At 52.4% G+C, this 14,313-nt stretch overlaps 2 protein-coding genes across 2 annotated transcripts; one reads left to right on the top strand and one right to left on the bottom strand.

The window, feature by feature from the left end:
• Positions 1-100: 100 nt before the first annotated feature.
• On the top strand, positions 101-5,952 carry TCF19 (transcription factor 19). The gene is made up of 4 exons (XM_017862910.1): positions 101-479; positions 899-1,466; positions 3,228-3,786; positions 4,253-5,952. Exons 2-4 carry the CDS (start codon positions 1,229-1,231, stop codon positions 4,491-4,493), a joined length of 1,038 nt encoding a protein of 345 aa, XP_017718399.1. The 5' UTR covers positions 101-479; positions 899-1,228; the 3' UTR covers positions 4,494-5,952.
• Positions 5,953-6,344: 392 nt separating this feature from the next.
• Positions 6,345-12,328, bottom strand: POU5F1 (POU class 5 homeobox 1). The gene is given in 6 exon segments (XM_017862888.1): positions 6,345-6,390; positions 6,392-6,609; positions 6,791-6,949; positions 7,231-7,361; positions 7,620-7,740; positions 11,924-12,328. Coding segments are annotated over 6 exon segments (1,080 nt in total).
• Between the last annotated feature and the right edge of the window lie 1,985 nt (positions 12,329-14,313).

The raw sequence follows: 14,313 nt of genomic DNA, 5'->3' as shown, positions 1-14,313 counted from the left end.
CCGCGCCTGCGCAAGGCGGGCGCCCTAAGGTCCTATTTCACGCTGTAGGGAGGAGGAAAGGTGTACGCAGGCGCAGTGGCATCTAAATCTGGGCCCACTGAATGTGTCGACGCATCTCCGCGCCCAGGCGGCTCCTCCCCACTGCGGGAACCCGGGAAAACTTGTGAACTAATCAGAAAAAGCGGAAGGCGGGAGATCTTGGGGAGCCGTCCAATGGCGCGGAAGAGAGCAAATAAGCTGGCCAATCAGAAACGGCACGGGGGCGGGCTCGCTCGGCGCGAAGTTCGGGCCCGGGAATTCCGAAGGAGGGGTAGGCGCTGCCCGCGCGCCGAGGCCGCGCCCCTCCTGGTCCCGGCTTCTTGGCTGTCAAACAGCTGCAGCAGTATCGGCTCCGGCCGAGGAGCCCAGGGGGTCCCGGGACCCGCCGCACAGGCTGGCACTGCTTGAAGAGGAGGCTACTCGGAGACTGCACCGCGCTGGTAGATCCGAAACGGGGCTGGGGCCGAGAGGGAAAAGGCCGGGTATGACTTGCGTGATCGCGGGGACCCCTTCCTGTTTTTATCCCACCTAGAGAAGCCGGGAAGTAGGGGTTTAGGTCCAATTTGTTGAAGTACTTAAGGACTCGTTTGCACTTCCTTTTGGGGGATGACAGTAGATTCATTGCCCTCGGAGGTTCAAACTAGTTATGAGTGAGGGATTGGCCAGAAGATCGGGGCGCAGGCAAGCAGGAGTGCTCTATTAGGATAAGCAGGTTTGACAGGAAGAAGCTGCTCTTCTCCGAATTACACAGAGGTGATGTGTTCGTACTGCACGTAGACGTGTGTATAACAGGACCTCCCCCGCGCGCCCCGCCACACCGACACACACAGGAGCTGCCTAAAGTATCCTTGCCTTGCAGATTGGAGGCTCCCCAAATATTTTGCGACCTGAGGATCTAGCTCAAGTGAGGTGCCATAGGACGTGTTCCTGAGTTTGCATTGCACGGAGACCTTCCTGGAATTTTTCATTTGCAAGTCGGCTTAACAACCAATTTTGCATTGAGTCCTAGGCTGCTTGCACTCTGAATTTGGACTATTCAGGTAGTGTGCTCAAAGTTGAAACTGCACACAGCACAACTTAAGTTTGCATCAGACTGGGAAGCGAACTTAAGCCAGCGGTGCGTAGCCCAGGAGTGGGAAAGGAAATGGATGCCTAAAGTGGAAGAGGTGGTGCAAAGGGGGCACGGCCCATGCTGCCCTGCTTCCAACTGCTGCGCATAGGGGGCGGCAGGGGCGGTGATCTCTACACCTTCCACCCCCCCGCCGGGGCTGGCTGCACCTATCGCTTGGGCCACAGGGCTGACCTGTGTGATGTGGCTCTGCGGCCCCAGCAGGAGCCTGGCCTCATCTCTGGGATCCACGCCGAACTGCACGCCGAGCCCCGGGGTGATGATTGGAGGGTCAGCCTGGAAGACCACAGCAGCCAAGGTGAGCAGTAAGCAGGGCAGCTTTGTCCCTGGGTGGTTGAAGTTCCAGGCTGGAATGAGGAAGGTCTCCACAAGACCTGCTGCCTGCCTCCCATACTCCCATCAGATTGGATGGATGGTAACGGTCCAGACCTTCATCTTCCCACCAGAAGTATGCACAGTCAGAAGCTCTCTGCCAGACCGACCCTTGTTGGTCCCATTTAGCTCATACAGGACTTGGGGTATCATCAGAAAGATGTCACAGAGGGGATGTTTAGAGGCCAAGTTTAGACTTGATTCAGTTTCCAGCTTTGCTGAGGCACTCTGTTCCTGGGTTAGGGCAGTTCTATGTTGAATAATGTTTTTAGTAATCTGGGCATGTGTCTTTCTCCCTGACTTGAGGGAGTCAGCCTCAGAAAGCCTAGATTCACATTTGAGTTCTGCCACTGGCCCCTGGCAAAACCTTTTCCTCTTGGTAAAGTCAGTTGTAGGAGTGTTGTGGTTATTAGACTATGGTAGCCAATATTCATCTAGTGCTTACCGTTATGAACCAGGCACTATTTTAAGTGTATTGAATGTAGGTGGCACTAATATTATCCTCATTTACAGTAAAGGAAAATGAGGCACAAAGAGATTAAGGAACTTGTCCAGGGCTGGGCATGGTGGCTCACACCTGTAATCCAGCACTTTGGGAGGCTAAAGCAGGTGGATCACTTGAGCTCAGGAGTTCGAGACCAGCCTGGGCAACATGGTGAAAACCTGTCTCTACCAAAAAATTAATTAATTTTTAAAAAAAAGGCCAGGTGCGGTGGCTCATGCCTGTAATCCCAGCACTTTGGGATCCCGAGGTGGGAGGATCATAAGGTCAGGAGTTCGAGACCAGCCTTACCAACATGGTAAAACCCCATCTCTACTGAAAAAAAAATACAAAAATTAGCCAGGTGTGGTGGCATGCGCCTGTAACCCCAGCTACTCAGGAGGCTGAGGCAGGAGAATCACTTGAACCCAGGAGGCAGAGGTTGCAGTGAGCTGAGATCGTGCTACTGCACTCCAGCTTGGGCGACAGAGTGAGACTCCGTCTCAAAAAAACAAAACAAAACAAAACAAAAACAAACAAAAAGCTTGCCCAGGGTCACGTAGCTGGTAAGTGGTAGAGCTAGAATCTGAATGAGCTGGAGGTGGAGCTGGGGGAGAGTGAGCATGTTTGAAAATTGGACCTTAGGGCGGGGCACGGTGGCTCACGCCTGTAATCCCAGCATTTTGGGAGGCTGAGGCGGGCAGATCATGAGGTCAGGAGTACAGGACCAGCCTAATCAACATGGTAAAACCATGTCTCTGCTAAAAATAAAAAAATTAGCCAGATGTGGTGGCACGTGCCTGTAATCCCAGCTACTCAGGAGGCTAAGGCAGGAGAATCGCTTGAACCTGGGAGGCAGAGTGCAGTGAGCTGAGATTGCGCTACTGCACTCCAGCGTGGGCAATAGAGCAAGACTCCATCTCAAAAAAAAAAAAAAAAAGAAAAGAAAGAAAATTGGACGTTAGGAGAGTGAGGGCAGGGATCCTTTGTAGGAAAACACAAGAAACACAGACTTGTTCCCAGCTGACAAGGAGTGTACTGCCTGGTATCTGTCACCTGCTGAGGGGTTTAGGATGTGAGGGAGAATCTGATAGCAGTTTTATGTTCTTCCCCAGAAACCAGACAGAGCCAGATTTCTGCACTCCTGACTCTGGTCATTTCTGTTCTTGTCCTCCGTATTTGCCTGGTGCCCCCCACCATCAACAGGTACTTTGGTCAATAATGTCCGACTCCCAAGAGGTCACAGGCTGGAATTGAGTGATGGAGACCTCCTGACCTTTGGCCCTGAAGGGCCGCCAGGAACCAGCCCCTCGGAGTTCTACTTCATGTTCCAACAAGTACGAGTCAAGCCTCAGGACTTTGCTGCCATTACCATCCCACGGTCTAGGGAAGAAGCCCGGGCTGGGGCTGGTTTCCGGCCTATGCTGCCCTCCCAGGGGGCTCCACAACGGCCTCTCAGCACCCTCTCCCCTGCCCCCAAGGCCACACTGATCCTGAACTCCATCGGCAGCCTCAGCAAGCTCCGGCCCCAGCCCCTCACCTTCTCCCCTAGTTGGGGTGGACCAAGGAGCCTGCCTGTTCCCGCCCCACCTGGGGAAGTGGGGACCATCCCTTCTGCTCCACCCCCACGCAATCGGAGGAAATCTGTTCACCGAGTGTTGGCGGAACTGGATGATGAGAGTCAGCCTTCTGAGAGCCTGCCACCGGTCCTTACGGAACCCAGGAAGAAACTCCGTGTAGACAAAGCCCCACTGACTCCCACTGGGTAAGTAGAGTCCTCACTTGGCCCTCTCAGTGTTTTACTGCCTTTTGATTCCTTGAATCCCTAGGCTGTGAGGAGGTTCCCCTGCTTGGGGGACGGGCACGGGGGGGGAATAGATGGAATGGCAAGACCTGGGTTCGCTCTGATAGGAAAAGAAAAATATGTGCAGGAGAAAATGAGAGGTGGGTGGGGTGGTGCTTATAAAACAATCGGAGTGGGCATGTCCTGCTTCACATTCATATGGCTTTAACCCCATTCTTCTAGTGCCTAAGGATGGGGAACTTCCAGGCTCACACTAGAGGTTTTTAGGCCCACCCTATGTGTTTTTAAGGACAGAGTCCAGGCTCACCTTAGTCCTCAGACCACTGTGCCTCTGTGGCCTCACCCTATGACCAGCCATAGGGTGGCAAGGTCTAGGCCTTCTCCTACAGGTTTCCAGTAACCCTTGTGTCTGTGTCACTTCCTTCAGAAATCGACGTGGCCGTCCTCGGAAGTACCCAGTGAGCGCCCCCATGGCTCCGCCTGCAGTTGGGGGCGGGGAGCCCTGTGCAGCTCCTTGTTGCTGTCTGCCCCAGGAAGAGACAGTGGCCTGGGTTCAGTGTGATGGCTGTGATGTCTGGTTCCATGTGGCCTGTGTTGGCTGCAGCATCCAAGCTGCCAGGGAGGCCGACTTCCGATGCCCAGGGTGCCGGTCTGGCATCCAGACCTAAGGTCCACCACCAAGGAACCATCGGACACACCTGCCCATGAGTAGACACAGCAGCGAGCAAATGGGTCTGCTAAATGCCCCCCTTCCCTTCCCTCCCCAGGAGGGAATGACTACAGGGAAGAAGGGTGGATTGATGTGGACTCATTCAGGGCCTGGAGCAGACCCTGGTGGCCAAGCTGACAGAAGAGATGGTTTCCTGCCAAAGATATTGCCACCTCCAGGAAATTGCCAGTGAGCTGGAAGTTCCCACTATTACAAGCTATAAGGCCATGTTGCCATGGACACCAGAATATCTGTAGTCAGAGCACCTATCAGTTGCAAAAGCCATGCCTGCAACTGATAGAAAATGTAAGAGGGGGTTCTTAAGGTTCTTGGTGGCATTCTGGGAAAACCTAGGGCCTGTCCCCAAAACTTCCCTACTCTGTGGCTAGTCCTGCTGCCGACCAAATCGTAGTGACCTTGCTTTTCAGAGCTTTGCTTTTATTTCTCAGTCAAGAACAAGCAGCTTCATTCACTCCTGGGTATTTCCTCTTGTGGGCCTGTGATATATTCCTTGCTTTCCAGGGAGAATGTACTTGGCAAGGTCTGGAGAACTAATTCAGAATCTTAGGGAAAGGAGAGGAGAGATGGAAATACAACCTGCTTACTGGAAAGGTGCAAATATATGGGTTGAGCTGGAGGTAGGAATACAGATAATTAAAGTTTCTAGTTTAAGGGAAAACAGATCTATTGCCATTTAAATAAGGTAACCGGGATTTGGTTAAGTTCACAAAGATAGATGATTTATTTACAGGCTTCACCCATACCATCAGAAGAGAAAGCCTGGTAAACCAGCTATAGCAGTCTACCAATGTGATGGCTGCGACACAGCTCCGCTCCACGGTTGGACACAGCAGAGGGCAACTGGGCTGGCCTGGTCCAGTGTGAATCAAACTGCTTAACCCACACATGGTACATGTGATTTTCTTTTGTGAGCCTTATACCAAGCCAAGCTATTGTCAAAGCATCATTTCAGTAGAAATAAAGCCTTATCTTGACCTGTTCTATTACAACCTGCCACATCCACCCTTTCCTACCTAGATTTAATGAGCCCAAGTTTTTTTACATGGAGGAAATGACTCTGTGGCAAAGACCCCTAATGAACTAGTGGCAGAGCCAGGAATAAAACTTTAGTATCTAATGAGTTACTTATGGGCAGAGTATGCAAAAACCTTAAGTGGAAACTACAGTTATCAAGAAAGCACAAAGTATTAATAGAAGTTTCTGGTTGGGGTGATTTAGGTACAACAGAAATAAGACGGTTTCTAAGTATAAAGCCATTTAAGAATTCCAGAGTAGGGTGGGGAAAGCAAAAAGCCAGCTCTGAACAGGTAACAGCTACATGGTGACTGATTCTATGGGCAAAAGCTCGTGTCACAGGCTAAGAGGGCCCTGTACAAATAAACTTGGCTGCAATCCCAGCTCTCCCTCTGACATTGCGTGACCTTAAGGAGTTTCAATGGCACCTTGGTTTCAGGTTCACTTGGGTATGAATGAGCATTGGATATTCCCATCCCCACCTCCGTAACTGAAGGAGGACAAACCAAGATAAGTGTGTCTATCTACTGTGTCCCAGGCTTCTTTATTTAAGAAAAAAGTGATACATGATGTGGGATTAAAATCAAGAGCATCATTGAACTTCACCTTCCCTCCAACCAGTTGCCCCAAACTCCCCTGCCCCCACCCTTTGTGTTCCCAATTCCTTCCTTAGTGAATGAAGAACTTAATCCCAAAAGCCCTGGCACAAACTCTAGGTTCTCTTTCCCTAGCTCCTCCCCTCCCCCTGTCCCTCATTCGTAGAAGGGCAGGCACCTCAGTTTGAATGCATGGGAGAGCCCAGAGTGGTGAGGGAGACAGGGGAAAAGCTTCCCCTCAGGGAAAGGGACCGAGGAGTACAGTGCAGTGAAGTGAGGGCTCCCATAGCCTGGGGTACCAAAATGGGGCCCTGGGGCCAGAGGAAAGGACACTTGTCCCCCTGAGAAAGGAGACCCAGCAGCCTCAAAATCCTCTCGTTGTGCATAGTCACTGCTTGATCGCTTGCCCTTCTGGCGCCGGTTACAGAACCACACTCGGACCACCTGCAAGTGGATGACAGAAAGGAGAGTGACATTAGACAATGAGCTGAGATGGGCCTGACTCTGCTTGGACATTCTGTCCAAAGCCAACAGCCCCTAGAGCAGTTGGAGGAGGAGCCAGAGCTAGGGAGAGCGAGGTGGTGACGGGAAAGAGATGGAGCCCGCAGAGAGACATGGCACTCACATCCTTCTCGAGCCCAAGCTGCTGGGCGATGTGGCTGATCTGCTGCAGTGTGGGTTTCGGGCACTGCAGGAACAAATTCTCCAGGCTGCCTCTCACTCGGTTCTCGATACTGGTTCGCTTTCTCTTTCGGGCCTGCACGAGGGTTTCTGCTTTGCATATCTGTGCAGGTGGGAAGGGGGTGACAAGGGCAAGCTTTGGACTTGCTGAGTAACAGCATCACGGGGGTCTGTGACTAGATGTGTCAGCAAAGCCAGGTGGTATGAAAAGGCAGGATCCTGGAAGGGTTGGCTCTGGACCTTATCCCAGCAGAACTGAGGAATTTTACTCCATCCCACTGAGAACCACTGCACCAAAGACGGAGAGCTACAAGCTAGGGATGGAAGCAATGGAAATTAGGCCAAGAAAGGGAAGGTCCCCATGTATCCCCCTCCCACCCTCACCTCCTGAAGATTTTCATTGTTGTCAGCTTCCTCCACCCACTTCTGCAGCAAGGGCCGCAGCTTACACATGTTCTTGAAGCTAAGCTGCAGGGCCTCAAAGCGGCAGATGGTCGTTTGGCTGAACACCTTCCCTGGGGGAGGCCAGTCAAAGGAGAAGCAAAGTGAGGGAGCATGCAGGGCCCTTGTGACCCCGAGATCCAAGCTTCCCACCTCTTCCCAGAGGGAGCTCAAAGCCCAAGCATCTTCTCCCTCTACCCACTTCTCTTCATGGGTGAGGGTGGAGACTGCCCCTGTGCCTCCCACACTCCCTTGATGGGGAGGAAAAGGCCTAGATTCAGGAATGTTCCTTAGAAGGGAGATGTGGTCAGAACACGCTGAGGGGAACCCACCAAATAGAACCCCCAGGGTGAGCCCCACATCGGCCTGTGTATATCCCAGGGTGATCCTCTTCTGCTTCAGGAGCTTGGCAAATTGCTCGAGTTCTTTCTGCAGAGCTTTGATGTCCTGGGACTGGATTTTAAAAGGCAGAAGAAGACTTGTAAGAACATAAACACACCAGTTATCAATCTCCCCTTTCCATTCGGGATTCAAGAACCTATGTGTGGCCCCAAGGAATAGTCTGTAGAAGTGCCTCTACCTTCCAAGCTGCCCACCTAACTTCTAGAAATAACTTTTCCACAAATGTCATTCACCCATTCCCTGTTCATTGACTCATGCATGTAACAAGGGACTGCTCTTCTCCCAGAAACTGGCACTTCCAGGGAATGCAGAGCACCGTGAAAGGACAGAGAGACCCTGGACTCGAGGAGAACACCTGTCAGGTTATGAAGGTTAGAAGCTCTTTGCTGGGCGTAGTGGCTCACACCTACAATTCCAGCACTTTGGGAGGCTGAGGTGGGCAGACACAAGGTCAGGAGTTCAAGACCAGAATGGCCAACATGGTGAAAGCCCATCTCTACTAAAAATACAAAAATTAGCCGGGTGTGGTGGCATACACCCGTTATCCCAGCTACTCAGGAGGCTGAGGCAGGAGAATCGCTTAAACCCGGGAGGCAGAGGTTGCAGTGAACTGAGATCGCACCACTGCACTCCAGCCTGGGTGACAGAGCAAGACTCTGTCTCAAAGAAAAACAAACAAAAAAAGAAGCTAGCTCATTTAATACTTGCAAAATTCTCTTTCACTCAAGTATCACCCCCAGTGTAAGGACGTTTTGACATTAGAGAAATAGGTAAGCTGCTAAGTTCTGGGTTAATTAAAAAGGAAGAGCATCATGTCTCAGAAGCTAAATTCAGTATACTCTCCCCAGCTTGCTTTGAGGGCCCCACAAACTATGACATGGCATGCGTATACCCAAACACAGCAAAAAAGCAACAGGTGTCATAAGAATGAATAAAGTGCTTTGTGTGTACTTACTGCTCATTTTTAAAATTGATTATCCCTCATCTTTACTGTATCTTTTTCACTATAGAGGTATCCTAATTGATTTTTGAATTCAAGAGATTTATTGAGCACCTTCTATAAGCCAGCGGCTATACAAAGTGGACAGGGCCCTGACACCCAGAGTGACAGAAGTGCTGTGTGGCACTTGTTCTCCAAGTCACCCACTTGGATCTCTTCCAAGTGCACTTTCCTTTTTTTCCTGCTCTATAACTTTTTAATAATAAACTTCCACTCCTGCTCTGAAAAATAAAAAAGGAAATAAAATAAAAAATGGCCAGGCACAGTGGCTCATGTCTGTAATCCTAGCACTTTGGGAGGCCGAGGCGGGCAGATTGCTTGAGCCCAGGAGCTGGAAAGCAGCCAGGGTAACATAGTGAGACCCGTGCCGCCCCTTTTCCTACCACCGCTGCCTCTGTTTAAAAAGAAGTTATGGAAAAAAGTAAAGCAGTCTGGGAGCGGTGGCTCAAGCCTGTAATCCCTTCACTTTGGGAGGCCAAGGTGGGTAGATCACTTGAGGTCAGGAGTTCAAGACTAGCCTGGTCAACGTGGCAAAACCCCATCTCTACTAAAAACACAAAAATTAGCCAGGCATCGTGGCACTCCTCTATATCCCAGCTACTCAGGAGGCTAAGGCAGGAGAATTGCTTGAACCCAGGAGGTGGAGGTTGCAGTAAGCCAAGATCGCAACACTGCACTGCAGCCTGAGGGGCAGAGTGAGACTCCGTCTCAAAAAAAAATAACAATAAATAAATGAAGCAGTCTATAGGAGTAGGGTAAAGGAGATTATGGAGGACGGTGACACTTTTAAAGAGAAGAAAAAGTGATTATCTGAGCAAAGGACAAGAATGGCAAGGCCCTGAAGTGGGCCTGCCAGAGCCCAAAGCTGGTCTGGTGGCTAGGTAGATCCTGTTGCAGACATAGTGACTCTGTTTTAGTCCGAGTGAAATGATCTCTCACTTTTTTTTCCCCCAAGATGGAATCTCATTCTCTCACCCAGGCTGGAGTGCGGTGGCCTGATCTCGGCTCACTGCAATCTCTGCCTTCTGGGTTCAAGCTATTCTGCCTCAGCTGCCTGAGCAGCTGGGACTACAGGCACCCACCACCATACCCGGCTAATTTTTGTATTTTTAGTAGATATGGAGTTTCACTGTGTTGGACAGACTGGTCTCAAAATCCTGACCTCAAGTGATCTGCTCACCTTGGACTGGGATTACAGGGTGAACTGCCGCACCTGGTCTCATCTTTTCTTTCTTTCTTTCTTTCTTTTTTTTTGAGAGTTTCGTTCTTGTTGCCTAGGCTGGAGTGCAATGGCGCGATCTCAGCTCACCACAACCTCCACCTCCCAGGTTTAAGCGATTCTCCTGCCTCAGCTTCCCAAGTAACTGGGATTACAGGCATGCGCCACTACGCCCAGCTAATTTTGTATTTTTAGTAGAGCTGGGGTTTCTCCATGTTGGTCAGGCTGGACTCGAACTCCTGACCTTAGGTGATTTGCCCGCCTCGGCCTCCCAAAGTGCTGGGATTACAAGCGTGAGCCACCATGCCCAGCCTCTAGTTGACATGTTGGCCACAGACAGTAGGGAGGAAGCAGTAGAATTCGAGAAGCTACTGCGGTAATCCCAGCAGAGATGATGGTGGCTGAGGGCAGGGGGTTAGGTTGTGATTGATTCAGGATGTTTCCTAAGGATAGGATGCAGGATGTGTAAGAAACTGAGAACAACTGGGCTTGGCCTTGAGCAACTGGGTGATCGGGGTGAAGCAGTTCAGGGAGCCATCACAGGAGACAGAAAACGCGGTAGTCATCTAGTGTCTAAATGGCATTTAAGCCTCGAGGGTGGGTGAGAGGAAGGAAGGGTAGACTGAGCAGAGGTTGAAGGACTGAGCCCTGGGGCACGCCAGTGAGGCTGCCGGGGGACAGAGGAGCACAGCTAGTGAGGAAAAAAACAAGGCCTTTTTGTAGTCCTGAAGCCTCAAAGAGTGCTTGATCATATCAATTTCAAATAGGCTGTTTTCATTCCCAACTTCTGCTCAGCCAATAACTCAAACTGGTAAATGCCCTCTGCTATCTTAGATTTTCCAAATTCTATTTTGGGGATTTGGAATAAAGTAAACACCGGTCCAAATCCTTGCTTCATCATTTAGCAGTTAAAACCCGTTAAATAGGATAATAATACCTCCCCCTAGGAGATTTTGTGCCGGTTAATGAGGTAATGATGTATAAACGGAGCACACAGCCAGGCACTTAGGAAGTGGACCACAATTGCCAGCCATTATCATTCAAGGCTCAGCAGTGACCTCCTGCAAAGAGGCTGGGGCTTCTCAGTCACTCCAGAAACCAGTCACACCTTTTTGTGAGGTCTCAAGGCTTAGTACTTAATCTCTAATTGCTTACACTTGTCGCCTTGAAGGACTGGAAGATACATCTTTAATAGTCCTCAGCAGGGCTGGATGCCGTCAATCCCTCAGCAGCTCTACATTTGAGGAATGGCCTGGAGAAATCTCTCACCATTTTTCTTGTTTACAACTTTGGAACCGAGGCTGAAGTCAATCAAAATCCAGCTCTCTACAAGGGGTGCCAGGGTGTGCACCTTAACACAGTGTGCCAGGGTGTGCACCTTAACACAGTGGCAAGTCACTGGCCTGAGGCACAGGTCAAGGGAAGACAAGCCCTATACTTGACTGGAGGTAAACCCAGCTCCACACGTGCACACACACAGCCCAAACAGGAGCCCCTATCAGAAACAAGCCACACCCTAGACTTTCAGGAACAATAATCCTGGGATAAGCACTGTTTTTACCCCCAGGCTCTGCTTAACCCTAAGGCCAAGATCTTGGGTCTGATAAGGGTCAAGCAGGACTAAGGGTGGGAAAAGGAGCTCAAACCAACCCCAAGCTGAGTCTGGTGCTGGGCCGGTAATAAATGACCTGACCCTGGGCAGGCCTAGGAAATGTGAGAGACCCTGACAAGGGTTGGGCCAGAGCAAAAGCCACCCTGGGCCAACTTCCGACTCTCCCAGGCCTCTCTGCCCTCACCTGCAGTTGTCTCTTCGAATTCCAGCTTCCAGTTCCCACCTGGCCCCTGCCTGCCAGGGCTGCCTGCAGTCGATACACACCCCTCCCAGGCCAGGACAGCTGCCCCTGCCTGCTCCTCTCCTGGGTGCCAGGTCTGGGCAGCTGCAGGTGACCACTTCCCCATCAGGCGCCCTGTCATGACCACCTCCCCACATCCCAACCCCGTAGAAGCTCACTTGCCTCCTCCGCGTTTTGCTCCAGCTTCTCCTTCTCCAGCTTCACGGCACCAGTGGGGACGGTGCAGGGCTCTGGGGAGGCCCCATCGGAGTTGCTCTCCACCCCGGCTCCTGCTTCGCCCTCAGGCTGAGAGGTCTCCAAGCCGCCTTGGGGCACTAGCCCCACTCCAACCTGAGGCCCACAGTATGCCATCCCCCCACAGAACTCATATGGCGGGGGGCATGGGGGAATCCCCCACACCTCAGAGCCTGGCCCAACCCCCGGCCCGATTCCTGGCCCTCCAGGAGGGCCTTGGAAGCTTAGCCAGGTCCGAGGATCAACCCAGCCCGGCTCCGGCCCCCCTGGCCCATCACCTCCACCGCCTGGAGGGGGCGAGAAGGCGAAATCCGAAGCCAGGTGTCCCGCCATGGGGAAGGAAGGCACCCCAAGCCGGGGGCCTGGTGAAATGAGGGCTTGCTAAGGGACTACTCAACCCCTCGCTCCCTCCCCAGTCCCACCCACTAGCCTTGACCTCTGGCCCCGCCCCCTGGATGGGTGGAGGAGAGGGAGGTGGGGGGAGAAACTGAGGCGAAGGATGTTTGCCTAATGGTGGTGGCAGTGGTGTCTGTGGAAGGGGACACCGGGAGACACAACTGGGCGCCCCTCCAGGACCTCGGCACAGGTCCCCCACCGAAACCTTTTTTTTTAAGACAGGGTCTCATTTTGTTGCCCAGACTGGAGTGCAGTGGGGTACAATGATGGCTAATTGCAGCCTCGATCTCCTGGGCTGAAGCAATCCTTCTGCCCCAGCCTCCTGAGTGGCTGGGACTACAGGCTTGGACAACCTAGACCTGTTAATTTTTTTATTTTTAGTAGAGATGGGGTCTTGCTATGTTACCCAGGCTGGTCTTGAATTCCTGTCCTCAAGCGATCCTCCCGCCTCTGCCTCCCAGTGTCAGGATTAAAGGCGTGAGCCACCACACCCAACTTTCAACTCCCAACCTGCTCCCTGGCACTCTCTCGGGCTCTGCACATCCCAGCTGTCTGGAATCACTCCTACACCACCATGTTCTTCAGGAACCCAGGTGCTTGACCCCCTCTCCAAAGACCTCTGGCACTGTGCCTTCACGGGGGGCCAGTCACCCTCTCAGCTCCTCAAATTTATTGAATGTGCGTGTGGAGCTATCCCTCAATGCGTCAACAGCCATAAGCACATGGCCAGCTGCTCCCTGATGTCCTCCCCCTGACCCATCCAGAACCCTAGGCATTCCCATCCAGATACTGGCCAAATCCAGCCACCCCACAGCCTGGGTGCCTGGCACCATCTGCCCAGCCTGCCAAGTTTACCCCATCTTCAAGAGTAGACTGCCAGACTGGGCCTCCGTGCTGTATCCCTCCCACCCCTTTTCCAGAATCATACTCTGAAGTCTCCTCATCTAACAGACTAAGGGGTTGGCCCCTACTTCCCCTTCAAGGGACCAGGCTTTGGACTCACTGGGTCTCAGTTTCCCAACCTTTGCCCAAACAGAGGGATCTGACACCTGCTTGGGGCCCCTCCACTATAGAACCTGCACATCAGGTTCCTTGCTCCCCTCTCAACCAAAACTCAGACATCTAATACCACAGTAGGCCCCGTTCTCCCTCCCCCACCTCCCAGGCCCAAGCCTCCAGCCCTAGGCCCTGGGTGGGGAAAACCAAGGGTAGGGAGAAAAAAATATCTGACTTCAGGTTCAAAGAAGCCTGGGAGGGACTGGGGGAAGGGGGCAGGACAATGGCCTTGGCTGGACAATCCCGGTCCCCAGAGGGGGCAGCTCTAACCCTAAACAAGTGCTCAACCCTTGAATGGGCCTGGATGGCTCCCCTGGGGACTACTTCCTGCTCCCCAACCCCCAGTCCCAATCCCCTCACACAGAATCCCCTTCAGAGACGCTAAAAGGAGCTCCAGCAACCCCCCTCTGCAATCCCCTCAAAGACTGAGCCTCAGACGGGCACCAAGGGCCCCCCACAGGGACCTAGGTATCTAGTTCCTCCTTCCTCTGGGGGACTCAGGCACCCAGCTTCATTGTGCATCCCTCCCCCAGCCCCCCAGATTGAGGGATGTGCTTTGTTTAGTGGGGCTGCCTGGCAGAAAGATGGAGAGGAGGTGGAGAGTGATTTGTGGAGGGGTGCAGGAAGGCTGCCCTAAGCTCCCCCTCAGGGTCTGTTTTTTTGGGCCTGGCCTGAGTATCCTGAGGCTCATGCTGCTGGCCTAGTGCTTGATTCTGTTTGCAAGAGAATAGCCAACGGAATGCCTGTCTGTGAGAGATGATGTTTGTCTGTCTGCTCCCAAAACTTGATCGCAGTGGAGGGCCTGGGGTAAGTCTGGGGTCTCCAGAGGGGGCTCTGGGCCAGGGATCCCCGCAGCTTCGAAGGCC

The sequence above is a fragment of the Rhinopithecus bieti genome, unplaced genomic scaffold (assembly GCF_001698545.2).
Source record: "Rhinopithecus bieti isolate Rb0 unplaced genomic scaffold, ASM169854v2 scaffold_64503, whole genome shotgun sequence".
NCBI lineage: Eukaryota > Metazoa > Chordata > Mammalia > Primates > Cercopithecidae > Rhinopithecus > Rhinopithecus bieti.
This window is presented reverse-complemented; position numbering and strand designations above follow the sequence as displayed.